This window comes from Staurois parvus, unplaced genomic scaffold, assembly GCF_062004578.1.
Source record: "Staurois parvus isolate SC_StPar_1 unplaced genomic scaffold, SC_StPar_1.0 ptg000387l, whole genome shotgun sequence".
NCBI lineage: Eukaryota > Metazoa > Chordata > Amphibia > Anura > Ranidae > Staurois > Staurois parvus.
This window is the reverse complement of record NW_028318183.1, coordinates 2,024,079-2,049,408: the sequence shown is the minus strand read 5'-3', so window position 1 is coordinate 2,049,408 and position 25,330 is coordinate 2,024,079. Positions and strand designations below refer to the sequence as shown.

Below are 25,330 nucleotides of genomic sequence, written 5' to 3'. Positions count from 1 at the left end.
GAGCTGTAAAGAGCCTTCTGACCCCTCTCAACATCTAATGCACCCCATACAGTACTCTTGCTGAATTTACATTTATCCATAAATATCCAAAGAGGTAGACAAGAGGGGAACAATAAGAAAGTTATTACAAAGGTTTTCATATAGTCTAAATGAAAATCGTTCAGTTGTTACAGCGCTTTAGCAACTCCAGTCCCCTCCATTTAGGGTTTACATCTAGTTTAAATTCCAATTCTTAGGCATGGTTCTCACTGCTGCGACACCAAAGTTGTTAGACATTGCACTGCGCCTTGAATGCGACTTTGGCCAATCATAATACAGAGTGTGACACATTACTGAACTAATAATCTGAAGTTGCAGCCAAAGTTGAAAATATAAAGACAAAGAAAGGACTTCCTTCCAACTTTTGTGATTTTAACACTGCAGTCTACGGCACTCATGTCATAAGGAAAATGCAGAAAAAGCGCAGGAACTAGGTTTCGCGCTGTGACTTGAGTTGCAGCAATTATGATGGCACCCATTGAAATGAAGGGAGTTTTGACTTGTCGCACTACACAAGCAAGTCGCAGCAGTGTGAACCAGGGCTTAAAAAAGGTAACAACCAAACAAAATCCATTTTGTGTTTCAGTAAATTTGCCTTGGTTACTATGGATTACTGCACCAAAGAATTCTGAAGAATAAAAACTTATTAAGCAAGGCCGAAAGAGACAAAGCAATCAACCCTTGTTTTATATCACCACACATAACCAGATCCTCTAAAACCATTTACTTTTGAAAAATACATACATAAAAACATAGCAATTTGAAATAAAATTCCTAAGAAGCCTCCCTGGATCAGAATGGCGACATTATTCAGCAATGATTTCAAGGGGTGTCACATGCAAAATCACTTTTGCTGTGTTAAAATTCCCTTTTAGTTGAAATCTGGCAAAACAAAAAAAAAGGGGGAAATTGAACAGCGCAGCTTTAAAAGCATGCAAAGTGTAAAAAAGTATTTTTCCAGTGAAATGATGGGGACAATTATAAACCATAGAAGTCCTAATCTTGTTCAAAAGATGGAGATGCATTTTAAAAAGGACTTCTCTATCTCTCTGTAGGTCATTCTAGCTTCCTGAAAAGTTGTCTATTCTAAAAAAGACATTTCTAATCATCACCTCCACAATATGATTTTAAAAAATAGAATTGAAATTAAGTAAAATCAATCATCTTTCCCTCATAGAACGGTTTGTATTAGTGGCTAACCACAAAACAAGGATAACCCAACAAAAGTGGCCATCAAGAGACAACCAACTTTTAAAAGACGACTTGGCTGGAAGCATGGGAACTTTGCTCTTAGCGCCATCTTTACTTTTAAAACGCTATGTTGCAATGCCCTCCATCAAATCTTTATATGTAATTTTAGCCTCGACTTCCCACTTCTCACGCACTCAGTTCTCTAGCACTTTTTTTCTCGAGAACTTTCTTTCTGCCTCCAAACATTAATATCCTCTAAGCCTTTAAGCTCTTGGTTTTGAAATCTAATATTCAAACAAACATACATCCAAACTCTATAACAGCTAGTGTTACACACACATATCCACTTTATACCACATGTTCATTGATATCTGAATAATTAGTCATGCTATCATCAAGCCCTTTATCCCGTTCCAAGACTGAAAGTAAGAAACAAGATTTCATTGGCTTTTTGATGCCCTCCAAGAGTAAATCACAGTTTGTTTTCCAGCAGTGTCAGTGTGGATAGAACACCAGACCAGATTCATATGGGAGACAAAGTGAAGTTCCATCTGTGAAACAAAGTGCCCAGGTGACAACATTGCAAGCAAGCCAATGAGAGAAAATCTCCAATGGAGACACGCATCAAAGACGAGTTCTAGACTTCCCTTATTCCATTGACAAAAATGTTATTTCTGTTAAAGCAGTATTAAACCCAAAGCCAAAAATGTATTATATTGCAGCTTACCAAATCATTAGATGTGGTGGCATCAGTTCACTTTCCCCCGCTTTAGTGAGACACCACTCTGGAGGAATGAGCCAGGGCACAGCAGCTATGTCAGTCTGTGGGCAGGGGAGTGTTAAATGTACTAGCAGATTTAAATAAAGTAACAAATTGAAGCCATACTCCAGCTAACACTTTATAATCAATTACCGAAAACAGTTTGTTTTTGGGATAAATGTTTTACATGAATAAATAAAAGCTGATCATTTTAATCACCCCTGTTAGTAGTGAATGGATGGTCAAACTGATACATTCTGCTGGAGAGCTTGAGCTTCTGAAAAACAGCAGGCTTGCTGGCTGAATCACCAGATGAAAAAAGGGAAGAAAGAAAGCCTAAAAAAAAGAAAAATGAATACAGCCATCACATCTAAGAATTGGTAAGCAGCAATATAATACATTTTTGCTTTGGCGTTTTATACTGCTTTAAAAGTATTAAACCCAGGACCCTGCATTCACTTTATCCGGTCTCTCACAGGAAGTGCAATTACTTCAGTAAATATAAACTGCAAAATAACCTTTTCTCATCAGCAGTTAGAGCAGTCTTGTGGCTTCTATCAGTGTACAGCAGAGCACTGGTTAAAGCTTGTAGGAGGAGTTTTCTTTCTGCTCTGCGAGGATGCAAAACCCCTGACCTCTGTCTGGACAGTGCTGGCCCTGTGCCCATCACATGCACTCTCCCAAGAAGAAAAAAATAAAAAATAAAAAACACCTCTAGCAATACACACTAAACTGAGCATGTGCAAAACTGCTACAGGTTCAGTCTGTTATCAGGAGATAAGATGTGGACATTTGAACAAAGGAGTAGGGAAGACAGGATCAAAACAGCCTTTTTACACAATGCAGAGGATTAACCCCTTAGGTTCCACAGTAAGCAATAACAAGCATGCTTTACTGCATATACAGACTGATTTTACTGTTGTGGGTTTAGTAACACTAAATTTGTTTACTTTAAAATGTCACCGAGACAAAAAGCAAGGGGAAAAAAAAAAAACACAAAAACAAAAAAATAATATATCCCTACACAGCAGAACAAAAAAACTATCCAAAATTGGGATTATAAAAAAAAAAAAAAAAAAAAAAAAAAAAAAAAAAAAAAACGGGCTAACTTTAGATGGCAACCAACCTTTTCAAAATGCAAACCACTCCTTTTTTATGCATGGAGCCACCTAATGAATGGGCCATCTAACACATGCAAAGCCATGTTCTACAGTGCAGCGGGTTGCGGTATGAACATGCTCCAAGGGAAATTCTGATGCATTTTACCAGACCCTCCAGTATTTAGCCTTTAAAGCAGCCACTACAAAAAAAAATAATAAAATATAATAAAAATAATAAATAATGATAATAAGAATAAAATGCTGCCTGGAAACCAATGTTCAACATGCAGAAATTTCTTGAGCATCAGATGCCTGGTCCGCCATTGATCATTGCGGTTCCTTCTACCAGCCCTCACCACACTTCTGTGTCCTATAGGGTTGGCGGAAGGAATCGCACCACTCAGCGAAGGGCCAGGTATTCCTCACTTTCGATGTGTCAGGTACAGAAGATTGTTTAGCAGTTGTATGTCTTCAAGACAGTAAAGAAAGCTGTCTAAATACTTACCTGTCTTGCTGATCTCTGCTGTTTAGATGGCAAGCCACTTTCCATTATAGTGAACACTGTAAATAAATGCAAGCCAAAAGAACTACCGATTCTAAAACCGATGGAAACACCAAATCATAAATCACACCCTTAAAAAGAATGACACAGGAAAGTCTGGCAAAGACTTGCTTCTCAATACAATGTGGGAAATGATGAAGCAGCTATTTTCATGCTCGGTTTGATTTTTCTATAAATCTTACCCAGTTTTATTACACGTGAAGATGGACATTCCTCCCTGGAGGATTTCTGTACTACATACATGAAAACTGCAAGCTCAGTATGTGTTTATGGGAAACAATATTAAGTAAATAATATCACCACAGTATCCTGTGAGTCAGCGACCCTCCACTATGGTCAGACACATTAGAGACAGCCAGGCAGGCTAGCCACAACACTGGGAATGGGACTGATCGCAGGCTGCAATGGCTTGATGCAATATTCTGTATTTACTTTAAAACTGCATGGCAGGCAATTCATTGTAATGCTCCATTCTCATGGCATCAAGCAGACAGCATATATTAAGACCACGAGAGAGATCTTGTGGCTTTACTTGCATTGGCTCAGTTTGTTTATTGCAATGCCATTTAGAACAGAACACGGTCAAGATTTAGGGTTCATGTACACTGCAGCTGATAAACTGACATTCAGGAGCTTTTCTGCGTTTTTTTCAGCAGCCCCTGAACTATTCCTAATGTTTTCCTATGTGTCCATGTACACATCGTCCTTTACAGGCAGTTGTGTTTACAGTTTTTTTTTTTTTAACGCACCAAACTTGCGTTCAGGAGTAGATTTTAGAGTTTCAAATGCCAAACGCTTGTAAACGCGGCTAACCACGTTTATAAGCGTTTGTGTTTAGAAGTGTTTTTTTTAACTGTTCCATATCCAGATGCTGTCCAGAGCCTTTTTTCATCATCAGAAATGCATGCAAAGTGTTTTCCATGTATTCAAATGGACCTGGTACACCAGCGCAGTCAGTTCCAGGTTTTGCGTGAAGGAAATAATGGTAGAACGTGCTGCATTATGCTCAGGATGGGATCCATAGTGAATACAACCAGAAAAGACAGGTCATCTCAACACATACTGCTCTCTCTGCTTCTGCTCTCTCTATTCCTCTCAAAATGTCTGAAATAGTCAATTTGTTTTACTGTTTTTCAGTGCATTCTGGAAGGTCTCCTGATGTTATCTTTAAAAAAACACTTCTAAAATGCAAAAGCGCATAAACATGGTATGCAAACGCGGCTAAACAGACGTTTAACCTACGTTTTCCCAGCAGTCAGTTTCCATCGTTCAGAAGTGTTTTCCAAAAGTCCCGTGTACATGGAGCCCTTACAGTGAGCCAAAGAGCATCAGTCTGAATGATCTTTCCAAGGTAGCCTGAAAAAGGATTGCTTTCTGAACTTTATGCCTTGCCTTTACTAAAGAACTGTCCTAGCATTGTCCATGCTGGAAATGCTATAGATAGCACTAATCAGAGAGATCTGCCTTTGATTCAACAGGGAACTCATTGGACCTCTGCAGAGAGACCACTGTTTGCACAGAGGAGCGCAAGGGTCCTGTTCTGCAGCATGCCGACATTCAGCTGAGGCTAGGTTCACACCTACGCAGTTTGCTTTTGATCCATTTCTACAGTGCTTTTTGCGGTGCATTTCGCGTTTTTGCACATGCGTTTGACAAGTTTTGTTTCCCCCCCGACTTGTTGCTGGGCAGATTAAAACACAAACGCACTACATGCATTTCTGCAGCGTCTCCATTGAAGTCTACTGAACCAAAAACGCAACGTTTGAAATTTGAAATAGTCCCTGATCCATTCCAAAAAATGCACCGGGTGAAAATGCAGAGATGTGAACCTGTCCCATAGGAAATCATGTTAAATGGATTGTAGTGAGTTTCTGCAAAACACTTAGCTGTGAACATAGGCAACAAGAACAGGCCACGTTTTCACTGCCCCCTAACAACCCACCGATAAAGTAGCATGGCAGCTACACAAGTGTTTTCACATTGTCACAGCAAATATAAAACTTGGCATGTCAGATTTGGCAGGTGCTGCTGCTTACCAAATATGCACCCATTGAAATCAATGGAGTGGCACTGTAATGGAATACCAAATGCATTACAATGTAAGATATCCCTTGGGATCAGGGGAGAAAAAAAAAAAAAACAAAAAACAAAAAAACCACACCACAGGCATTTAGGAAGCGGAAATGTTGCCACCTGAAAACCTGCATACTGCTGCTCAACCACTTCTGATAAGCAACCTCTGGTGGATGGCTTTTGTGAAGGGCAATATACAATGGCTGAATGAATGAGGCCTAAAGAAAAAAAAATTGATGGCTCACACCATTGGGGAGCTTAGCTGCCCACAATTTACCACCATATTGTACGATCTCTTTTATATTTCAACATAATAACCAGATATAATGCAATTGATTATTTGGGTATGTCTATGCTTCATATGGCATTTTAAAGAGTCTAAAAAAGGAGATTGTAGCATACCTGGGCAGCTTTATACACAGGAGGTTTGACATGTTTTATGTAAATTTCCCCCTCCATACATACGGACACAGGTATAATCTTCAGTGAAACATAAAAAAGACTGGAAACCAAGCATTTGCCAATTTCTGCCATCTGGATACACAGCTCTGGCACATAACATACAGGGTGAGGCACAGATCATACAGGGGGATGCGTTGGTCTCTCTAATTAGCAGCAGTGACACAAGCTGTACCTGAAGAGCCTGACATTGGCCTCTCTTCCCACCTGGCTCAATGGAATAAAAGCAACTCCACACTAATAATAATAACAATAATAATAATGCAATAGTAAAATTGTTTAGAGAGGTATTTTAGACCAATCTATAAATAAATTAAGGAAATCTCAGGAAGTATGAAGCATGCCACAGATTATCTCTCCTTTTCAAAATTCTAGGTGTCTGGCTGTCGTGCTATATAACTGAGACATACCCAAACTTCTCTCAGCAGGCCCAGTCTCTTTTTCCATGAATGTCTTTTTTCCAGTTGGATTTACCTAAATAATCCAAAAGTGCCAGAAAATGGAATAAAAAACAGCAACCGCAACTTGTGCGTCTAGTGGCCATGTGCTCCCTGTTACTAGTATCCAATAACAAATGGCTCTGAAAAGAGATCAGAGCTCAGGCTGACCACCCACACACCCACAGGTCATATCTGGGAACATAGCCTTTGTTCATCTAGACCAGGGGTCTCCAAGCTTTCCCAACAAAGGACCAGTTTTCTGGTCTTCTGACTTTAGGGGGGCTGGTCTGTAACATGCAGCAGAAATAGTGCCCAATCATTGGTTTTAGTAGAAGGAACAGTGCCCGAATTATTGGTATCAGTGAAAGGAATAGTGCCCAAACATTGGTGTCAGTGGAAGGAATGGTCCCCCAACACTGGTATCAATGAAAAAAATTTCCCCAACATTGGTGTCAGTGGAAGGAATGGTCCCCCAACACTGGTATCAATGACAAATTTTCCCCAATACTGGTGTCAGTGGAAGTACCAGGCCCCAACATTGCTATCAGTGGAAGGACTGGTGCTCCAACATTGGTGTCAGTGGCAGGACTGGTGCACCATCAATGATATCAGTGGGAGGAAAAATGCCCCATCTTTAGTGTTAGCAGGAGTAATCATGCTTTATATAATCAGTAGATGGAATTATGCCCCATTGTTGATGTCATGGTCACGAATATTACCCCATTGAACATCCCAGTGGGAGGAAAAGTGCACTCTCTTTAGTGTTAGTGGAAATAATAGTGTTCTGTAGTTTATATCAGAGGGAGAAATGATGTCCCAATGTTGGTGTTCGTGGAAGGAATGGTGTCTCATATCAGTGGAAGGAATAGTGCCCCAAAGGGCAGATAAAAGCAATCAAAAAGGGCCTCAGTTTGGAGACCACTGATCTAGACAGCCACACCACAATGATCTATCATGGATTTTACCCATCTCCAATGATGTTCTGGTGAAGGGACCATGCTGTGGAGTTTAGTGTATGCACCATAACCACCTACAATACTACAGACGAGTAAACTGGATAAAACAATGGCGGGCTTTGTGCTATTCTCATCGCAGATTCTCTTTCAAAGGTTTCATGAAGACAGCCTTCATATGTGCCACCACTTTTATATGAATGCCCACTCCACAGTAAACAGATGTGGAGATTAGATTAGATGGAGATTTTCTTCCCACTTTGTATGCACCATTGTATCTAGTATAGTTTTAATAGTTCTTTAGTAATGTAAACAAAAATTTCAATATCCAAAAATGCATTTCAAGGGTCACATGCTCCCCCTTCATCATGGCTACAAGAAGAATAAAAACAATGATATGGATAATGGATATACAGGGTGTCCCAAAAATTGCCATATGTAGGGAAAAGTGGAAAATTGTAAAATTTTGTAAATAAAAACATTTAGCTACAGAGTATTACCTACGTGATGGCCACCTCTTTCTACACACACACACACACACACACACACACACACACACACACACACACACACACACACACACACACACAAAGTCTTCTCCCCAGTTCAGAATAGGATTTTGTCAATTTTTCCCAAGGAATGGAGCCTTTGGGGACACCTTGTAGAGAATATTGCATTAGGAATAGAACATTTAGGCTACACACATGCGCAGTAAGGGTTCTAGTCATTCCACACACTTTGGGGGGGGGGGGGGGAATAAAAATAAAAGGCTTTGGCCATACAGAGACAGCAAGACAACTAATATTTTAGGAGGTCTAGAATATCAGGCTGTCTCAGTCATGACATGGGCCCTTTAAGATGAACCTATGCTATGCCCATGCAAGCACAGTGTCTGTGCTTTACTGTTCTACAGCAAGTCTATCCATCTGATCATACGATGGAAAAGAATGTGTCTACCCAATTGGTTTTATTGCAGCATAGTACTGCAGCAATGCTCACCACACCCCCAGTAAGTAGAGATTTACTAGAGGGAGAAGTTACAATCCTGTACATAATTTAATCAAAAAATGGATGCCATGCATGTAAAAATATGAAAGCACACATTTAATATTACCTTCAAGCTCAATGAGAAAAACCACTACAGGTTGCCTTTAAAATGTCAGGTGTACTCTAGATCAGGCACACTACTTTTCAGCTCTTGGAGTGGGTCACGTTTGATTCTCTGCAATCATCATGAGACGATTGTCACATCTTTTGTTGCTCCTGGCAGGTGGTTTGTCCAAATCTGACTGGCACTAGAGGGCATTGGGGACATTGCAGAAGAATGGAAATGTCCCTTCTGACGTGACTGTATGTGCGTTGAGTCAGTCTGCAGGCTCTGCAGTATAAAGCAATGTGGCAGAAAGGAGGGCAGCCCTGCCCCGTGCAAGTATGCCAGGCTGTGCAAGCACATTTCTGCCTGAGAATACAAAATGCAGCATATCAATATATTCTTTGCCCTGCGTCAAGCTATGGAGGTCACCTCCACTTATGACTTTGCCATTCTGCACACTCTTTATTCCTTTCCCCAATGCTGTGCATGCAGAGGAACTGCTGATGTAAGATGTACGCCTACATTATAAAGAGGGGCTAAATCAAGGAATATAAAAAAGGCTGTGTCCTACAAGACACTGGTTAAATAAAACAGATATATATATAAAAATAAGCCCCTTATGTTTACAGCATTAAAGGGCAAATCTAAGGCATACACTGCTACAAGCACCTGACAGGTATAATATAGCGGTCCTAAATGGCATTTTGTTGCATAACTGTAAATGGACTACAAAAATCAATATGGTTTTATAGTAAGCTAAGGCTCTTGAAGAGCATTACTGTTAGGCCTCATTCACACTGCCATTGACAGACCTGCAATATATACCCCTTTCTAAATGCATGTAATATTCTACACTGGTAAAATCCACACTGTGCATTTACCTGTGTTTCAGGGTGTTCAGTTTAGGCATATTTAGAGAATAGAGAATTCTATGTGTCTAGGATCAGATTTGATAATCTGAATGCATCTAAATTAAAGTCAGAGGCATTCCTACCATGGAACAAAGTTGAGCCAGCTGCCTCAGGCGGCACTAATGGAAGGGGTGGCAATGAGGATGGGTAGTTCAGTCTCAGCTCTAGTCGGCAAGTGCCCATTTACACAAGTTTTGCTCTCTAAAGAGTGATTCACATTTGGATCACTCTTCAGAGAGCATTTTACAGGCAGTGAGGTGGTGGTGTGTTGCCTCGCTGCATGCTTTAACTCATTGAGTCCCACACTAGCATGCTTTGCACACAGCTGCGGGGACACTTGCAAAGTGATAAAGGGTATATATTTCCAGCCCCAGTTGTAAAGCAAAGCAACACAGCCACAGTAGGTGTACACCCCTAGCCCCTACCTCTGCAGCTAAAAGGGGTAGCAGTTGGGAGGGGTAATAAAAGCGCAGCTCAATCGCAGGGTTTTTCTACCCCCAACCGCTGGTGTGAACAAGCGTTAAAGCTGGCCATACACTAAGATGAGTGAAAAAAAGTCTCACAGATTCCTTCATCCACACTATGTGGTGCAGTGTCGGCAGCTGTCAAAATACCCAAACAGTACTTGCATCCGATTGGCAATTTTCTGCCTGTCTCCTTTGATTTTTCAGTTAAAGGATGTTGGGCAGGAGGGTGCCAGCAGGGCCATCCACAAAGCTTATTTTGTCCGTTTCAGAAGGAACAGCCAAAATTTGCTCAGCATATGGCCAGCTTTAAAGTGGTTGTAAAGGCTCAAGGTTTTTTTTAACCTTCATACATTCTATGCATTAAGGCAAAAAACCTGTAAGTAGCAGTGCCCCCAGCCCCCCTAATACTTTCCTGAAGCCAATCTTGTTGGGAATGGATCTGGACAGGTGAAAAGGTTGGAGGGGGTGACAACAATGACTGTCTCAGGTGGCATCATTCGGAGCACACATCTGTGTAAATCAATTTAAATTCCCCCATCTACAACAGTCATACATGCGTGGGAGGATTTAATGAAAAGTCAGTAGCCGTGGGCCCACTCATTAGCATAGGGCCTATATAGATATAGTAGAGCTTCCACTGTCAGAACAGGCAATCCTAGCTATCTGGTTCACAGATCGGCTTTTATATATGTTAGCAGCTCTCCAAATATCAGAAACAGTACACCCAAGGTAGGTTATAGCCAGAAATGTGAATGGTTTCTGCAAACACCAGGCAGGTGGTGCCATGGTTGGGATTCAAACCAACGACCTTAGTGTTGCCAGGCAGATGTGCTAACCCAGTGGTCAAACTGCGGCCCGTGCCTTTATCCAGCCCTTGGAACATGAATGATGGGACACTATTCCTCCCACTGAACAAGCCTATGGCATTGCTTACTCATGTAAGAGTCGTGGTGATTTATTTTTTCTCTTTCTTAAGTTGATACCAAGGCATTTATTATTAAACTCCCTCTGGCCACAGTCTGCCCCCTGAAGTTTGAAGGGCACTAAACTGGCCCTTTGTTTTGAAAGTTTAGGGACCTCTCTGAAAACCTCTTAACCACTGTGTTGCAAATAGTGACTTGAAAAGCCACATTTATAAAAAAAAGGTGCAGTATACTATTCCCATTACAGTCCTGGAGCCTATCCTTGCCATCCCATAAAGATTTCAGAGACACATCCCTACTATAGTTACACTTACAGAAAATCCAAAAGAAGAGGCAAAACTAAATGGTACCCATAGAGCTGAAAGGTCAGTCTGAGATAGCTGACCTCAGCTGGATTGGGAGGCACTTCCCTGTCTATGGGGAGCTCCTACACCCCAACTAGCTGGCCACTTCTATGAGAAATATCGCCTGGGCAGGCGAAAAGATCTGTTGTAACTACTATTGTTGCCATCTCCTTCCCATCGACTGACAGTTTTCCTTTTACCAAAACAATGACTTTTTATCATCCCATGTTGCACCCTCCCACAGGTGGACTCCAATCAAGTTGTGGAAACATCTCAAGGATGATCTGTGGGAACAGGATGCACCAGAGCTCAATTCTGAGTGTCATGGCAAAGGCTGTGAATACTTCTGTACATGTGGGTTTTTCATTTTTAATAAATTGCAAAAATTTCAAAATGAAACTTTGTTCACGTTGTCATTATGGGGTATTGTTTGTAGAATGTTGAGGAAAAAAATGAATTTAATCCATTTTGGAATAAGGCTGTAACAAAATGTGGGAAAAGTTAAGCGCTGTGAATACTTTCTGGATGCACCGATTACACACACACACACACACACACACACACACACACACACACACACACACACACACACACACACACACACACACACACACACACACACACACACACACACACACACACACACACACACACACACACACACACACACACACACACACACACACACACACACGTATTTAGTCAGCCACCAATTGTGCAAGTTCTCCCACTTAAAAAGATGAGAGAGGCCTGTAATTGGCATGATAGGTAGACCTCAACAATGAGAGACAAAATGAGAAAAAAAATCCAGACAATCACATTGGCTGATTTGGAAAGAATTTATTTGCAAATTATGGTGGAAAATAAGTATTTGGTCAATATCAAAAGCTCATCTCAATACTTTGTTATATATCCTTTGTTGGCAGTGACAGAGGTCAAACATTTCCTGTAAGTCTTCACAAGGTTGGCACACACTGTTGCTGGTATGTTGGCCCATTCCTCCATGTAGATCTCCTCTAGAGCAGTGATGTTTTGGGGCTCTCGCTGGGCAACACGGACTTTCAACTCCCTCCAAAGGTTTTCTATGGGGTTGAGATCTGGAGAATGGCTAGGCCACTCCAGGACCTTGAAATGCTTCTTACGAAGCCACTCCTTCGTTGCCCGGGCGGTATGTTTGGGATCATTGTCATGTTGGAAGACCCAGCCACGTTTCATCTTCAATGCCCTTGCTGATGGAAGGAGGTTTGCACTCAAAATCTCACGATACATGGCCCCATTCTTTCTGTCCTGTACATGGATCAGTCGTCCTGGTCCCTTTGCAGAGAAACAGCCCCAAAGCATGATGTTGCCATCCCCATGCTTCACAGTAGGTATGGTGTTCTTTGGATGCAACTCCGCATTCTCTCTCCTCCAAAAACGACGAGTTGTGTTTCTACCAAACAGTTTTATTTGGTTTCATCTGACCATATGACATTCTCCCAATCCTCTTCTGGATCATCCAAGTGCTCTCTAGCAAACTTCAGACGGGCCCGGACATGTACTGGCTTAAGCAGGGGGACACGTCTGGCACTGCAGGATCTGAGTCCCTGACGGCGTAGTGTGTTACTGAAGGTAGCCTTTGTTACATTGGTCCCAGCTCTCTGCAGGTCATTCACTAGTTCCCCCCCTGTGTGGTCCTGGGATTTTTGCTCACCGTTCTTGTGATCATTTTGACCCCACGGGGTGAGATCTTGTGTGGAGCCCCAGATCGAGGGAGATTATCAGTGGTCTTGTATGTCCTCCATTTTCTAATTATTGCTCCCACAGTTGATTTGTTCACACCAAGCTGCTTGCCTATTGCAGATTCCCAGCCTGGTGCAGGTTTACAATTTTGTTTCTGGTGTCCTTCGACAGCTCTTTGTTCTTCACCATAGTGGAGTTTGGAGTGTGACTGTTTGAACTTGTTATCAGTATAAAAGACACCTGTCCACAACCTCAACACAGGTGCCATTGATACAGGTAATGAGTGCAGGACAGAGGAGCCTCTTAAAGAAGAAGGTACAGGTCTGTGAGAGCCAGAAATCTTGCTCGTTTGTAGGTGACCAAATACTTATTTTCCACCATAATTTGCAAATAAATTCTTTCCAAATCAGCCAATGTGATTGTCTGGATTTTGTTTCTCATTTTGTCTCTCATAGTTGAGGTCTACTTATGATGCCAATTACAGGCCTCTCATCTTTTTAAGTGGGAAAACTTGCACAATTGGTGGCTGACTAAATATTTTTTTGCCCAACTGTATTTGGACACAGGCACAATTGTCATACTTTTGGCTCTGTATGCCACCAGAAAAAATTAAAATGAAACAATCCAAATGAATTTGAAGTGCTGATTGTCAGCTTTAATTCAAGGGTTGAACATAAAAAGATAAAGTACAAATTTTAGGAACTGCAACCATTTTTATACACAGTCCCTCCATTTTCAGGGGTTCAAATGTAATTGGACAAATATAATCATAACTAAAAAGTTAATTGTTAATATTTTGTTGAGAATCCTTTACTGGCAATGACTGCCTGTAGTCTGGAACATGGACATTACCAAAGACTGGGTTTCCTCCTTTCTGATGCTTTGCCAGGCTCTAACTGCAGATGTCTTCAGTTGTTCTTTGGGGGTTTTTCTGCCTTTAGTTTTCCCTTCAGCAAGTGAAATTCATGCTCCTGGGTTGCTTTTGCAGAGTGTTTTGGATCATTGTCCATCTGTACTGTGAAGCACCGTCCAATCAACTTTGCTGCATTTGGCTGAATCTGAGCTGACAGTATCTCTAAACACTGCAGAATTCATCCAGCTGCTTCTGTCTTTTGTCACATCAAACAACAATCACCCAGTGACAATGGAAGCCATGCATGCCATCACACTGCCTCCACCATGTTTTACAGATGATGTTGTGTGCTTTGGATCATGAGCTGTTCCAAGCCTTTTCCACAATTTTTTCTTCCCATCATTCTGGTACAGATTAATCTTAGTTTCATCCGTCCAAAGAATGCTGTTCCAGAACTGGTCTGGCTTTTTTATATGTTTTTTGGCAAAGTCTAATCTGGCTTTTCTATTCTTCAGGCTTATGAATGGTTTACACCTTGTGGTGAAGCCTCTATATTTGCTCTCATGAAGTCTTCTCTTGATTGTAGATTTGACAATGATATGTCCACCTCCTGGAGAGTGTCCTTCACTTGTCTGGATGTTGTGAATGGGTTTTTCTTTACCATAGAGAGGATCCTGCGATCATCCACCACTGTTGTCTTCCGTGGACGTCCATGACTTTTTATGTTGCTGAGCTCTCTAGTTTGTTCTTCTTTCCTCAGAATGGAGCAGACTGTTGATTTGGCCACTCCTAATGTTGCTATCTCTCTGATGGATTGGTTTTGTTTTTGAAGCCTTACAATGGCCTGTTTCGCTTGCATGTATTGCTCCTTTGAATGCATGATGTAGGTTCACAGCAATAGATTCCAAATGTAAATACCACACTTAGAATCGACTCCAGACCTTTTACCTGCTTAACTGATGAAGAAATAATGAAAACGAGTAGCCCACACCTGGCATGAAACAGCTTTTGATTCAAATGTCCAATTACTTTTGGTCCCTTGAAAAAGGGAGGATGGCTACTCTTCTTAGGAGCGGTAATTCCTAAACCCTTCCTCCAATTTGGATGTTCATACCCTCAAAATTAAACCCGAGAGTGTGCAATTTCAGGCCATATCCATTATATAACTATAGCCTGAATATGTTTTGGCAAATACCTGAAAAAAAACCCAAAAAACTAAAAATTGTGCAAGTGTCCATAATATACACACACACACACCTCACAAAATCATTCTGTGAATATGCAAGGCAATTATAATCTAAACAGATGTGGACTACTGGGCAGAGCTATAGGAAACAACCAGTCAACCGATGACTGCAAACATTATATAAAAAGGACTAAAAAGCGTGTTCATAAGGTTGGATCATTTACAATAAGCTTAAGAAAAAAAAAACCACCACACATCTTAATGATTACTCTTTCAATACTCAAAAGTAGATCTGTTTTAGGTACCTACAGAAACTAGACAGCAGCTGGCTATTCATGTACAATCAAGATGCCATATCATTGTACAGACCTGCCCATGTCTATGTGGGGGCATGGAGGAATCTGTAGGTGCCATCCTGATGGTAGAAAATAAATCAGTGGGCAATCAATCCTTAAATATTATGTAACACCAGCATTCCATATTCCCGGTTTGTGCCTGTCTTACCATGTACTTGTATGAAAATGTATCCTGTTCTCTATGTATTGCTTCCTTTGTGTGAAATTCCTGGTGATCCTTACAGTCTCTCTGCAGAGAGCACAGCGTGGTCAGTTCTCTAGCTGTGCTGGGAACTCAGCCTGCCTCCTCCAGTAGAAGGCAGACTTTTCCTGACATCACACACACACCTATTCACTGAGAAGATCAGTGTCCTGTTGTTTCTCCTCCCCTAGCTTCTATGCAGCAGAGAAGATAGGGTATGTAAAAAGAAAAAAAAAAGTATTATAAATCTATATAAAAAAAAGGTTTTATTTATATAGGGTTTAAAAAAAAAAAAAATTCTTATCTATACACAAATGGTTTGTCTTTCATTTCTATTTTAAACTAAATGGGTTGTTTTACAAGGTGAGGGTTTACATTACATACTTTAAGCTGACCATACACTAATGTTTCACTCCTTCAGCCCTGCAGGTTGAATGAGAGAAGACACTTGACACCCCCACCACACCAAGGCTAGGTTCACACCTGCGCAGTTTGCATTTGATCCATTTCTGCAGTGCGTTTTTAAATCTGCCTGGCAACAAGAAAAAAACAAACAAACACATGTGCAAAAACAAAACGCAAAAAATACATAAAAAAAAAAAAAAAAAAAAAGAAAAAACACCACACAACACCACCACACACACTACATGCTTTTCTGCAGCGTTTCCATTGAAGTCTATAGAACCAAAAACGTAATTTTTTGTGTACAAAAAAAGTCCCTGACCCTTTTCAAAAAACGCACCGGGTGAAAACGCGGAAATGTGAACATGTCCCATAGGAAATCATGTTAAGTGGACTGTACTGCATTTCTGCGGAAACCGCTTAGGTGTGAACCTGGGGTTAAACAGTGTAGATGGACAATTCTTCTTCCAGCTACTGATATCTGACAGTTCAGGCATTCACGGCTTTCAGAATACCCAAACAGTGCCTGCATCTGTCTGGAGGCAGCTGCTGTTCAGCTGAAAATTTTTCCGCCCACTTTCCAATTTAAAAAAAATGTCAGATGGGGGGGGGAAGGGAGATGTTGGCAAGGCCACCCTTCAAACTAGCCGAAATTCTCTTTATGTATGGCTAGTTACCTTTTCTGGTCTTCCCTGCACCAACTTGGCAGTCAAGTACCAGGGAAGGCCTTCATTCATACATTCCCTGCACTGACCAAAAAAAGCCAGATCAGGGGAAAAAAAAACAAAAAACTCTAATGTCTGCAAAGACCTTTAGGCCTTAGCTAGACAGTGATGTTATAGCCAGTGAGATCCCAGCATTGAAGTCTCCAAGAAATAAAAAGAGCTAATTGGATGACTCATTTCACTTTCATTCACCCACAGCCAAAATCTCAGTTTTGGGGTGAAGTTCATTTAAAAACCAATGGAAGATTATGGTTTATTGAGTGTTATGTTCTCTCTCAATGCTCTATAGGAGAACAGACCACTTACACTGTATAAAATATTCATTTGCAACAGCCACCAGCCAGAGCCTAGGCAGAAATGATTATCTGTGTTATTAATCAGTTGTGACACGAGGCCTTTGGAATATTCACAGCGACAATTACTTAAACCAATTAGCAGCCATACACGTGTTAAACAAGGAGAGATCACTACTTATCTTCCCAGTTAAAAATGCAGATTTTCCAGTGCCGCAGGGCACAAAGTCACAGGAATGCAAAACACTGGAGAATAAAACTTCACACACTCAGATGCACGCCGTTGTATGGCTGCTTGAAATACATATTAACCAAACTGAAAGCCAGGCCAGGAGAACAAGGAAATAGTCACTGTCGTCGGTCACAATATGACATTCTTGTATTATGGAGATGGTTTGAGCTTTTTATAATGTGTGCTTAAAGGTTAACCCATTATTGACAGGGCAGGTGCAATGAAACAGGCATGCTCTACTAGACCAGAGGGATGGGGACCTATATGGGGGCCCGTAGCAATTTTTTTTTTTTTAATGGCAAACAGTGCTAGACTTCCAAAGATTATAAAGTACAATGACAACTGGGACACAATATAAAACATCTAGGGCGCTTCTGATCTAAAGCAAACATCCTTCCCAATTGGGCCCCATTTCCACAAGAAGTGAGCATAGCTGGTCGATTTTAAAGGCTTTTTGAGCAAGTTTGTTCACGTCTTTATGCGCAACTTGTTGTATAGAAGCAGAATCACACATATTTGCCTCCATAGACTTTTACACAGCAGCGGCTGAAAAATAAACATGCATTTAAAGTCTATGTAGCCAAAAACACAGGATTGTGCCCCAAAGGAAGCTTGTGTCCTTTTTCAAGCTTCCAGCAACAAGTGACAGAGCTCAGGTGTGAATGTGCCCAATGAGGATAATTGGATTCTTCAACTGCCACGCTTCATAAACCAAGTGCTCAAGGGTGAATGGGACCTACTAGTAAAATGGGTCCTCTGAATGAAATGAAAACTAGTATTAGGTCACATTATACAGTCTCAGTGATCAACCTCCCCATATACCAAGTACTATATATGCCTATAGCAGCATTTGGAAATAAGAAGCCTCCGCTGAAACTGAGAGAAGCCATTTTTTTTTATAAAACAACCTTATTTTAATGTAATGTATATATTTTTCAATTTACTTGAATTGAAACCATTTATTAAAAACAGCCCACTGCAATGTGTCATCACTGTGAAACAAATGCAACATGAGGTCCTGTACACCAAAATACAGTCCCACTATTCAGTTTGGAAATTTTTGTTTACTAGTTGCAAAACAATTGTGTATCTTTTTTATGTAATTAATTTATAATTTTTTTTGACATAATATTATTTTGTCTATTTTTTTTTCTTTACAGTCATTTACAAAAGGCATGTCCTCCTAAAACTGGTATTTCAGTCTACAATGCTACGAAGTGGTCTCACTCTCTCAGTTGGATGCTTATTTCAAATTATGAAGAACTCAACAAGAGATGCTGGAGCACAACCCATCACAGATATTATTTTAAAGTGCTGTGCAAACTGTTGGCACTATATAAATCCTGAATAAATATTTATAGAGCACCAATATATGTACTGCTTTCCATATTGCACATTCTCATCAGTCCCTGCCCTCAAGAGCTTACAGTCTGAGGTGCCTAGCTCACATGCATTCATACACACATTAGGACAAATTTAGACAGCAATCAATTATCCTATCAGCATATGTTTGGGAAGTGGGAGGAAACTGGAGTACCCGGAGGAAACCCACGCAGGCACAGGGGAAACATGCAAACTCCATACACGTATCATCATCCTCCTGAATGGGATTAGTACCAGGGACTCTTGTGCTGCAAATCCGAAGTGCTAACCACTATGCTACTATTGACTCTTGGGGAAGCCAAGAGATATGACAGCAACAGATACCAGAGCCCACCCAACTCCACTTGTAACTGAAATATCATTCTCTGTGATCTATGGCAGTAGTCTCCAAACACCAGTCACCGGGCCAGATGTGGACCTTTGCTTGCCTTTATCTGGCCCGTGGGGCGCTATTCCTCCCACTGATATCAGCAATGGGGCATTATTCCTTCCACGGACACCAACAATGAGACACTATTCCTCCCACTGACACCAATAATGGGGCACTATTCCTTCCATCAACACCTATGACCGGACACTATTCTTCCCACTATACCAAAGATGGGGGACTATTCCTTCCTCTACAAAACACAGTCAATATTGATTTTTTTTTTACCCCCCCTGACAACCAAGCTTGAGGTATTGTATAATCTCAGTGATACTGGGGAATTTTCTACTCACACTGGCCACAGTCCGGTCCCCCTAAAGTCTGAAGAACAATAAACTGGCCCTTTGTTTAGAAAGTTTGAAGACCCCTAATCTATGGCATGGATGCACCCTATAACCTACAGTCATCAATAATTTATGCATAGACTCACAATAGTTGAGATTACTGCCGTCATATCACTGTGTTGTGACCTTTGGTGCTCCTCAGACCTTGGAGGCTTGCATTTAATGTGACGCCACGTCTGAGGAGAGTATCAAAGTTGCATTAGACACTTGATGGAGTGTTAGTGGGGTCTGCAATTGGGATTTTTACACACACAAATTTAGACAGGAGTCAAATAACCCGATAGTATGTCAAGTAGGAGGAAAGCAGAATAACCAAAACAAACCCACACAGGCAGAACATGCAAACTCCATGCAGGTTGTGTCCTGGCTGGGATTTAAATTGGAGATCCCAGTGACGCGCAGCAGAAGTGCTAAGCACTGAGCCACTGTGCTGTGTTTATGCCAGATCCTAGGATCTATGCTAGTTCTTACCTGTCCCTAGGATCTTCAGTAGTCCTTCGTGGTTATACCTGTCCCTAGGATCTAGGACAGTCCTTAGTGTTTATGCCAAATCCTAGGATCTAAGCCAGTTCTTAGTGGGTATACCTGTCCCTAGGATCTCCAGCAGTCCTTCGTGGTTATATCAGTCCCTCTACCAGACCCTATGATCTATGACAGTGCTTAGTGGTTATACCAGTTTCTAGAATATATGCCAATCCTTAGTGTTTTTGCCAGATCCTAGGATCTATGCCAGTTCTCAGTTGTTATATCAGTCCCTAGGATCTTTGACAGTCCTTAGTGATTATATCAGACCCTATATCAATCCCTAGGATCCATGAAAGCCCTTAGTGGTTATACCATTCCCTAGGATCTATGCCAATTCTTTGTGTTTATGCCAGATCCTATGATCTATGCCAGTTCTTTGGCGTTTTACCTGTCCCTAGGATCTCTAGCAGTCCTTAGTGGCTATATCAGTCCCCATGATCTATGACAGTCCTTAGTGGTTATACCAGTCCCCAGGATCTATGACAATTCTTAGAACTGGCATAGATCCTAGGATCTATGCCAGTTCTTAGTGGTTATACCTGTCCCTGGGATCTCCAGTAGTCCTTAAAGGTTATATCAGTGCCTATACCAGTCCCTAGGATCTATGCCAGTCCTTAGTGGTTCTACCATACCAGTCCATATCTATACAAGTCCCTGGGATCTCTAGAAGTGATAGAAGCTTGTAGTATTTCTCTACTTGCTTTCCCTAGTCCACACTAGGTAGTGATGAAGATGCCCTCGGCAGCGAACGTGTTAACAGATGTCATGTCAATTCCAGGGAGGGGGAAACTGAGCGATCCCCGTAATGCCTCTAATAGCGCCGCAGCTGCAGCTCCTCGCTGTCCGCCGGCCGGGCCGCCGGTGAGTGAAGCCGGCGAGCGGTAGGACCGGGCGGCGGGAGCGCTCTCTCCTCCATACACTAGGCACCTGCTGGAGGCGTGGAGCCGGGCTGGGAGATCAGCAGCACATGATAGAGCTCAGGGAGCAATGCAGCCCATGTCTGCCCGATCTACCGCACACTGCCTGGGCTCCATGGGGGGACCATCCCCGATCACCTCCAGGGGAAGTCCTGGCTGACTTCATAAAGTCTTTGCGATGCTGCAGAAGGTTCCTGTGCGATCCCTACCTCCTGCAAGTGTCCCCAGAGCCCGGTGGGAGCTGCTGCTGCCTGCCAGGCAGGGCTGACATTTCCATCAGTCGAGGTTTGTGGACACAGAATAAAGGGAGGTCACACTCCTACACTGATACAAAGTTGCTTTGGGTTTTCTACATCCCATATACAAAGAGGGAATGTTTCCCAGTAAGGATCCCCTATGACAGATGGATGGCAAACCCTCCACTGCACCTCCTAGTCCTCACACAGATCCAATGGCCAGAGTACTGATCTCTGCATGTGAACGAAGCAATGACCATAGGAGATGTGCTGTGTGTACTCATCAGGACGTCTACAATCACTGAGATCCTGCAGGGAATGACAGGACCGACTATGTGCGTGTATAGAATCAGCTTTTACACCAATATATATTATACATACACAGAACCTGCAGTATATGTCAGCAGAATATATATATATTATATACACACACACTGCAAAGTGGAGATCCTACAGCATATGTCAGGGCTGAGTATGTACATACTCCCCAGGACTTTCTACAACCACTGCAATCCTGAGATCCTGCACTGCAGCATGTGTCAGGACTGAGGGTTTTATGCACACACCAGGACTAACAATGTGTAAAATGTACACTCCAGGACTTTCCACAATCACTGCAAATCTGAGATCCTATACTGCAGTCAATGTCATGGCTGAGTATGTATATATTTACCAGGACTGAACATGTATATACTCCTCAGGACTTTCCACAATCACTGCAAACCTGAACTGCAGCATGGGCTAGGAATTAGTGTACACACACACCAGGACTTTTATAAAAAATAAAAAATCACAGCAAGCCTGAAATCCAGCATGTCAGGAGTATGTACATATTTTCCAGGACTGAACACGTATATACTCATCAGTACACAATCACTGCAAACTCGAGATCCTACACTGCAGTATAGGTCACCACCAAGAATATATTCACTCATGGTATGTATATGAATGTGTAGATACTTTCTAGAATCCATGCAAGCTTCAGATCCTGCACCGTGCCAGGGCTGAGTATGGAAATCCTCCTCAGTACTTTCTACTGCAAGCCTCAGATCCTGCACTGTACCAGGGCTGAGTATGGAAATCCTCCCCAGTACTTTCTACTTCAAGCCTCAGATCCTGCACTGTACCAGGGCTGAGTATGGAAACCCCAGTACTTTCTACTGCAAGCCTCAGATACTGCACTGTACCAGGGCTGAGTATGGAAATCCTCCCCAGTACTTTCTACTGCAAGCCTCAGATACTGCACTGTACCAGGGCTGAGTATGGAAATCCTCCCCAGTACTTTCTACTGCAAGCCTCAGATACTGCACTGTACCAGGGCTGAGTATGGAAATCCTCCCCAGTACTTTCTACTGCAAGCCTCAGATACTGCACTGTACCAGGGCTGAGTATGGAAACCCCAGTACTTTCTACTGCAAGCCTCAGATCCTGCACCGTACCAAGGCTGAGTATGGAAACCCCCCCCAGTACTTTCTACTGCAAACCTCAGATCCTGCACTGCAGTAATTAGGAATATCCTCCCCAGGAATTGGTAAAAGCACTGCATACCTGAGATCCGACCCTGCAGTGTGTATATATATATCCATCCTCCCTAGTACTTTCCATAATCGCTGCAGTATAAGGCAGGTCTGAGTATCTACAACCTCCATCGGCTGTCCTCACTTCATGCCCATTCCTCCCATCCTGAGCCTGCTCTCCCCTCCATACCTTGCAGTGCTCACACTAGTGCCTCCTGATACCCTCCCATATACATAGTTGTACCTGCAATCATACCACCCCCCATCAGAGATGTCACTCAGCATCTAGGGATCAGGCATGCTACAAACCTGCTCCACCCTAAACTCATCTCCAGCAGGTAGGTTGTGGCAGTGCCATTAACTCTTTCCCAGCCGATCCAATGCAGCCCTGAGTTTTCCTCCTATCACCGGTCATGCTGTGACTTACACTTGCAGCAATGCAGAAAAAATGTCCCGGCAGCATGTTGAGGGTTAAACAGCGAAGGGGGTGGGGGTGCCATGCGCCCTCCAGTCTCTGGCCCTTAATGCTGAGTCACAAATAGCACCCTATAGAAATAAAGGCATTGGTATGTTCTTTTTTTAAAATTAGTTGTCTATGGATTTTCTACCCCATGCCTCCAATCTGGAATTTGGGGGGGGGGGGGGGGAGCAAATGGCACACATCTGCGCTTCGCCCATTATCACCCCTCTCTAAAATAGAAACTCTTACTAAAAAAGTGAAGCCGCTGATCAATAGGGAGGGAGTCTCAGCTGTCAAAGCAGGGGGGTTAGGCAGTCAATGGACATCCCTGACAGCTGATCACTTTCATTGCTGATTAAAAACTTTGGATGCATCGATTCCCCCCCCCCCAATACACTTCAGAGCAGAGCCTCATGTCCATCAGGGACCCCCTGCTCTGGGGCTGGAGCTGCAGAGAAGGATGCCAGTACCTACCAAATCTGTTGTGGTCTTGCCTCGTCCCCTGGATAGTGCCATTAGGGAAGATCTCTAAATGGAATCCAGTCCTGCAATACAACTGCCTCCTTCTGAGGATCCCCTTTAAGTGTTCCAAGTCAGTGACCGCAGACCCCCTGGGTAGCCCCCCTGCCTCCGACTGGCTCAGGTGGTCACTCAACAGGACAGGGTTATCCACAGGCAACACGGGCACATTCCCAAAAGACACAGCATCCTGCACACCGAAATAGTTCCCAACTTCAGCCAGGGGAGCCATCAGGATGGTGGAGGAGGAAGCTGGGCAGGTCAAGGTATATATACCCTCTCCTCACTGAAGGGGGAGGATGATGATGATGGTAGTGGTGGTGATGATGATGATGATGGGTGATGACTCGATCTTCAATCCATGGAGAGCATCAATAAAACTAATAGGATGTCTGGAGAAGCTGGAGATTCAAGGTCAAAGCTCGGATGAGTCTAGGGAAGCTCCAGCTCACCCACTGACATCTCAGCAGGCAGGCAGCTCTTCATCAGCCCATCCAAGGGCAGGCAGGGGGAGAATCCGGAGTTTCTCCATGGGCTGGGAGATCACCAGTGCTCATGGCAACTTCCACCAAAAAAAAAAAATAAATAAAGAAAAATAAAAAGGAAAAAAAAAAAAAATTGGCTAAAGAGGCAAGTCCACCCCAGCAGCGGCAGCCCCGGCGATGCGTGGATTTTTAGGATGTACAGGCTACGTCAGAATGTATGGATCCTGAGTCCAGGAAGACATGCGCTGTTTTGGCTTTATAACAGCAGACTGCATACATCAGCATGAATCCTGAAGAGAGGGCATGAGATAATGTCATTGAGGCGGGGAGGAAAGTTTTCAGGGGAGAGCCGGGGGTGTCAGTGGAAGGTGTCGGGGAACAGGTGTGTGCGCTGTGCTGCGCTCAGCTCGCTGCCCTCTGCTGCTCTCCAGCTCTCAGGCTGCGGCTCCTGGCTCCGGCTCTCCATCCAGCTCGCAGAGTGGTGCAGCAGCAGGAATTGGGCTGGGTTTAAGGTAGCCTGTGCTGCCTGCCTGCCTGCCAAGCCGCGTCCTCCCGGGTCCTACAGCCCCTCTGCCTGCCTCTGCCTACCGACAGCTCTGCGGCAGGACCAGGCCACCCCGAGACGGCCACCTACCGACCCACCGTGTGCACCGCGGTACAGGCATCGGGGCTCTGCGGGAGATCACAGGCAGGAAAAGTTGTCTTTTGGCTTTCGCACAGCAGCAGCATTTATTTCTTGACACATTCCCTTTCTATGTATGTTCTATTTGTTTTTATACCTGGAAACCCTAAACATCTAAAACAAAAGTCAGTCCAAGTATGTGCGTTTAGCCTGGGTTCACGCTGATGCCGTGCGCAATTTCTGTGCGATTTCCGCACCGCACGCATTATAATCGCATCCCGTTCACACAAACCACTGCGGGTGTGTAGTTTATGTTAACGGCTCCCCAAAAACGCGGTGCGATGTGCAGAATCAGATCGCATGGATCTGAACACCCATGCGATCCGATTCTGGTGTGGACTAAGGGCCAGTTCACACTACATGCGTTTCCATGTGCTTTTTTTTCTGCATCCAAAACGCACAGAAAGTAGGTTATATGGTTGTCAGTGTCATAGTTCACATCAGTGCTTGCAGTTCCAGTGCGTTCTGGATGCAGAAAAAAAGGTAGAAAAAGTTGCATTTTTTCTGCACAGAAATGAAACTCAGTAAACCACACTTGAGCGCACAAAAATGCACTGAAACGCACATGTC

General features: G+C 42.8%; 1 protein-coding gene across 1 annotated transcript in view; it reads right to left on the bottom strand.

The window, feature by feature from the left end:
* The window catches only part of FGF9 (fibroblast growth factor 9), a 75,788-nt gene extending 51,235 nt beyond the window's left edge, over positions 1-24,553 (bottom strand). The window contains exon 1 of the mRNA XM_089685801.1: positions 23,549-24,553. Within this exon, the coding sequence (XP_089541927.1) occupies positions 23,549-23,825 (277 nt within the window). The 5' untranslated portion in view covers positions 23,826-24,553. The remainder of the gene's footprint in view (positions 1-23,548) is intronic.
* Positions 24,554-25,330: the final 777 nt, after the last annotated feature.